General features: G+C 42.4%; 1 protein-coding gene across 2 annotated transcripts in view; it reads left to right on the top strand.

Moving 5' to 3' along the window:
• The window catches only part of RAB17 (RAB17, member RAS oncogene family), a 52,968-nt gene that overhangs the window by 4,976 nt on the left and 41,992 nt on the right, over positions 1–6,000 (top strand). For both annotated transcript variants that reach the window (XM_019554168.1, XM_019554167.1), the window contains exons 2-3: positions 1,815–1,989; positions 3,402–3,553. In XM_019554168.1, coding sequence (XP_019409713.1) covers positions 1,818–1,989; positions 3,402–3,553 — 324 coding nt within the window. In that variant the 5' untranslated portion in view covers positions 1,815–1,817. The remainder of the gene's footprint in view (positions 1–1,814; positions 1,990–3,401; positions 3,554–6,000) is intronic.

Genomic DNA, 6,000 nt, shown 5'->3' with positions numbered 1-6,000 from the left:
GGCTGCCTGCTGGCTAGTCCTGCACTAAAGCACCCTCATTCCCCAGCCAGCCCCTTCACAGCATGTTGAGCCAGGAGGGAACAGCCCCAGACTGGCATGCTGACCCCCAGGATCCTCTGTCAGCTGGGGCTGCTCCAACCCAGCTCAACATGTTGTAGTCTCAAGCACATATTCAAATGTGACGCCTGGGAGCAATAAACTCCAACTTTAGCAAGTTGAAACAAAAAATAAGCTGACAAACATAGCAGATGTTACTGTTTGAAGGTTATTAATTAACTTTGTGATACAGTATAGTTTTTGTTTCACTTGCACATTTTAGACCAGATCCCAGACTGCCACAAATCAACCTAGCTCCATTTTAAATAGCAGTTCTATGATTCTAACAGAGTTATGCTGATTTAAGTGAGCTGAAAATCTAGACCTTGTTTTATTAAATGCAAAAGGCAGCCAAGAGCTCATTTCTTGGTACTAAAGGAAGAACACCACACAAATGCAGTAAAGCCTCAGGTTCATCCAAACATATCATAGTTTCAGGGGGCCTTTGTACATGCCACAAAATTGGTTTTTAAAGCAGGTTACATGCCCTTTTGCACTGTTTTAATGGTGCTGCTGTTTGCACATTTGGCAGTGTATTGCACATTAGATGACTTTGGATGTAGCAAAATAAAACATGTCTCTGAGGTGTTTTAGTTTGCTACCTTAGTAGCCACAGAGAAAACCAATGGGCCCTGTGCAGCTCAGGGGTGTGCAGACAGCCCAGCAGCAGTCCATGTAGGCAGGCTCCACTGAAGAAAAAAAGCAGCAATTCATTTAAAAAAATGTTTTTCACTCCCTGGAGCCTGCCTATGCTTGAGCTGCGTGGGGCCCAATGCTTCCCTCTGTGGCTGCTGTGCCCCCTGGGACCACTCAAGCTGACTTCATTTCACACACACAGCAGGGATAGAAGCCTGTCCTGGCTCCCCAGCCAGGGGCAACTCTGCGCTCCAGCTCTTGGTGAGGCCCCTGCTCACCAGCCTTCTAGTGACAAGTCACAGCTGTGCAGATGGGGGGCAGTCAGAGAAGGTTTTTAGCTTTAAGGCATGACTGCTCCAAACTCAGACTAGCACTAACACTGATCAGCATTTGAGCAGGTCAAAGTGCAGTGTGTAACAAGGCCCTAAGAGCTATCCTGCTGACAAAGGTGAACTGAAGATGGTGTCAGGTCACCAGATAGCCAATAAGCATTTAAATATAGGCAGCCCTGAACAGTCAAGAAGCATGAAAATGTGTTCCCCAAAAGCCATTGGATTTATAAACTGAAAAAGCATGAATTTGCACTTTAACTTCCTGATTTGAGCCTTCCTGGTCCACTTGGGTCAAGTTCTGAAACTTCCCTACAGCTTTGAGGTCTCAAAATCTTTAAAACAAAACCAATTCTGATCTGTAGGAGCTGGGGCTGTAATGGACAGTAAACACAATGTCTTCCCACTTAAAATATCCACAAGCAATATAGGCAGTGATTTGTAAGCGAAGCAAATAATATACTAATGAAGACTTGTATGGGCTGGGAATGTACTGATAAAGCACTGGAAAAGACAGACCCCATACAGTGTGTGCATCTCACTAGAATTTCATTGTTCAAGAATGTTAAACTTCAGTCATGATACTAATTGAAATGGAGGTAGAGGAAGAACCAAGTTGAAGCTACATCTTCCATTATATTACCTGGAAAATTAAGGCCCTGAGCCTAACTCCTCTGGATGCATGCAGATTCTCAGCTGAGGGACATCAGGCTCACTGTGAACACATTTTAAATAGGGTTTGTTTCTTTGCAGGATATGGCACAGAGAAAAATGGGGAAGGAGATGACTGTCACCTCAGATGGATATCACTCAAAGCCAACCTATGTTTACAAGGTGGTTCTCTTAGGGAGCATGGCGGTGGGAAAGTCAAGCTTAGCCTTCCGATATGCGAAGAATAGCTTCAGGGAAACAATGCCAACTGTTGGATGTAAGTAAACAGTCACAATATGAAGGATCCACCCTGCAGGAGGCTAAAAGCAGGAGACTCTCTACTGAAGTTTAGGGCACTACAGGAGTGCCTTCATTGTAGTTCAAGGGCCTCAGAGCTTTTTAGCAGTTATGGGTTCTGTTTCTACTGTAATGATCTCTTGCTTTGGCAGCAACATCACATCCAGGTAGAAAAGAAATTTGCTTTGCCCTTTCAAATATAAATTAACAATAAGATGCAGAAAATTCTGGTTGAAGCAAACTGGACACACTAGACTGTGAGACTTGCATATTTTAAAATGAGGTAGGCTTTACCTGATATTGCCTTTTATGGCTATTCAGAGAGTTACACAAGAAAGATTTTTGGAATTTAAGCAAGAGGCTTTCCCTATTACTCTCAATTCCCACAGACGTTCACTAGCAGGGAGACTTCAAATATAGCCCTGAAGAGAAATGTCTTGGAAACAGCTGAAGCAACAGAACAAGAAAGCATAAACCTGGAACAGAGCACAGGTCTTAATTGTGGCGTGAGAGTGACATCTAGTGATTGTTTTCAGGTGTTCAACACAGTGTGCAGGTTGGTGACAGTCTCAATACTGCCATTGGCAGTTTCTGTGGAACGTACCGTGAGACAGACTCTCCCCCATACAACTAATGCTTGCTCAGAATTAGACGTAAGCTTAGATTTTGCTTTTAACTTTTGAGCTAACAGCCCTCACCTCTCACAAGGGTTAAGCATATGCAAGTGGATTTGAATTCTGATGTCTCATCACACACTTTCACCACATCTCTTCAGTGAGCGCTCCAAAGATAAAAATTACTAGTGAGATAACACACAACACATTTACACCCGTGTCCCAGTGGTTTTGTACACCAGGATCTGGAGAAGAAGGATCAGTTTTTCTCAAAGTAGTAAAATGTAGGCTACTACTACAGTAGTCTACTCCTGTGTGTCAAGGGAGCAACTAATAGTTTAAGAGAAGTGTTAAACTGGTATAGTCAGCTAAAACTGACTAGAGTTCCAGGTAATACATACACCAGGGAATATAGGCACTGTGTTTTTTCATGCAGTAACTTCACACTGAAATAGCGTTTCATTTTTACATTTGTGTGTACATGTGCCTGGTGGGCTGACAATTCTGCTGAAGTTTGCTGATTTAATACGCTGGTGTTACTGGGCGTTAACTGAATTTCACTTGCATATTTTTTATTATTTCCCACATTAAAAAGACACAGGCTTTCCCAGTCTCTAGCAGCTTAATTTGCTCTCCTTCTAAAAGTAATGTCTAAAGGGTTTATTGTTCAACCTGAGCCATCTCTTCAGGCAGCTCATAGTGGACAAAGATTAACATTCAATACATGTGCACAGAGTCTTCCAAGTGAAAAGTACCGCTGCCTTGTCATTTCTTTCAGGTTCTTTCTTCAAACAGATGATACATTTAGAGACTGCCAATATTATGTTTGAGATCTGGGATACTGCCGGTCAAGAGAAGTACCATAGCATTTGTCATCTTTATTACAGGGGTGCTAGAGCTGCTCTACTGGTATATGATATTTCTAGAAAGGTAAGACTAAAATCTTGTTCATCCATCATCAGTCTCTAACTTGCCATGGTATTCTGCTTAATTCATAATAATGCAACATTACTAGTATGCCATAATCGTTATAGCAAGCAATGAACCAAGGTTCCTTTCTTATAGTGTGCTAAGAGGTAACTGTTTATACAGGTACATCATTGATGTTTTCATTAGTTTAGTTAGTAAATATAACTTATTTCAACATATATTATGGAAGACAAGTCACTACCGCACTTGATAGTGCCAACAGGAATGATAAGAGAGGTGGGTGGTGTAATGAGAAAAACTCTGTATAAAGTTCCCTATTCTAAATGACTGGCCTCCCTCTTCTACAAACAGAGGTGTATACTCAAGGCCAGACAAACAGGAGAGAAGAGCAGCAAGACTGAGTGAGGCCCTTCTCCTTTGAACTGCAGGGGATTCTCCAAACATTAAAAGTAATACTACTCAAGTCAGCATGGCCTAGTTTTATGGCTTCCCTACCTTTGGACATAGAAAGGGCTTACATTTGCAACACAACAATATAGCTAAGGACCTGGGAGCTCTTAGGTTATGTTGTTTCTGTTGACTCTTTATCTCAGAGTCTTAGACAATCTAGTCCTAAAATGGCCAAAACAATGGGCCTGTTTCTTCACTTCTACAGTCTGATAAACTGGTTTTTCAACATGCATTTATTTCCTTAAGGCCATTCTGGTACCTCTAGATAGAGCTTGACTGTTTAGATATGATGAATGCAACTGTTGACAGCTTACACAATGTATTATTTATAACAAGAAGGCACAAGGTTAATCTCCGAAAGAAAACAATGCAACAAAAAGACTGGGTTCCAAAAATCAAGCTCCTCCCTTCTTTAGTGTCTGAAAGCCCTCCAGATGTCAGGCGGTAGAAATCAAGTTTCTTGTACTTTTTCTGTAGGCTCTGTCCAGGAAAAGGACATGTGCTATATCACATTTAGGAAATGTTTGAAGCTACCCCAGAGGTGAAGAAGAAGCATGCCTTGTCCACTGACTCCTACTCAGTCCAGGCCAAAGCCTGGAAGTTAGGCAGTAAAGCTGGTTTAGCATGACCTTGAGTACCCTCAAAGGAACACACCCAAGACAGAAACCTGAGAGTAGCTTGGATCATGCATGTAGCATCAGGCTAAACCTAACTCCAGGCTTTGACATGCTGAGTGGCAGAGATCGGGTGGGATGTGCTTCTCAGGGGAAGTCCTAAGCTTCCTATAGAGTCAATTTAAACAGGCTGTTTCTGAGCCTTCTGTTTCCCGGAGCAGGGGTTGTCAATCCTTTGGCCACAGCCCAGTGTCAGTCCACAGCATGGTCAGCTACTGGACCAGAAGTAGCTGTAGACAAGCAAACTGTGGCTCACCAGAGCTGGGAAGAGAGGCTGTGGCTCCTTCTGCAGGGCCCATGGCAGTGCAGGGTTTGGCCCACTCCCTGCCCAGGGGTCGGGGTATCCTTACTTGTCTGCCAGCTGGAAACTCCAGCTGTGGTCAGCTGTGACTGCTGGGCCACGGTTTGCCGGACTGCAGCATAAAAAACTTTGAGAACCCCTGTCCCAGAGCAAGGCTGACACTAAGTTTTTCAGTAAAACAAATTCTGATTTGTGCATGGCTACTTAGGGATTTTCTACAGAGGGAACTGAACTGTGCAATGGTTATTTTGAACTATTTCCCAGTGTGGACAACCCTAAATATATGTTAATGGCACTGCACAAACAAATAGTTAATGTATTGTAGACTTTAATTACAGCTCTCTGCCATTCTGTATATACCATACTTATGTGTGAAAAACATTAACCCCTGAAAAAATCTTCATATTCAGATAAAAAATAAAGCCAGAATCAAGGCAGTCTCTGTGACATAAATGTGCATGCAGGAGGAACTGCATTATGACAGTCTGTTATGATCACATCAGTTCCATTCCTTTCCAACAAAATTCTGGACTTTTAGCATGATGATATCACAATTAGATTCATCACAATTGTCCTCCAGGTCTGTTTTGTTAGACTACTTCACACAGATATATTACATGACCTGATAGGCTAGATGACCTGTTGTTCCTTCTCAATCTCACCAAATACATCTAAGCAAAATATTGGTGCCTAAAGTCCACACTGAACTGTCTACATGTATAAGTATTACTCATACACTGGCAATTCCCTTTCAATCTAGCTGATTATCTGTGGCAGGGAAAAACAACACACACTGTTCACAGCTGGTGTCTTGCTGTGTGGTAATTTGGCTTTTCATGCACAGCACACTTACTCAACCTCCCTCAAATCTCCTTACTTTTTCTGGCATTTTGGGGGTTTTGTTACTCTTTTGATCCTAGGTTTTACTTTGGGAAAAGTATCTCGTTCGAGCCTGGGCAGAGTCATATTGATAGCAGATCTTCATTTGATGTCCCAGCCATTGTCAACTTGACTCTTTTGGA

This window comes from Crocodylus porosus, unplaced genomic scaffold (assembly GCF_001723895.1).
Source record: "Crocodylus porosus isolate Cpor-Errol unplaced genomic scaffold, CroPor_comp1, whole genome shotgun sequence".
Taxonomy (NCBI): domain Eukaryota; kingdom Metazoa; phylum Chordata; order Crocodylia; family Crocodylidae; genus Crocodylus; species Crocodylus porosus.
Note: the sequence above shows the minus strand (reverse complement) of the source record. Positions and strands in the feature narration are given on the sequence as shown.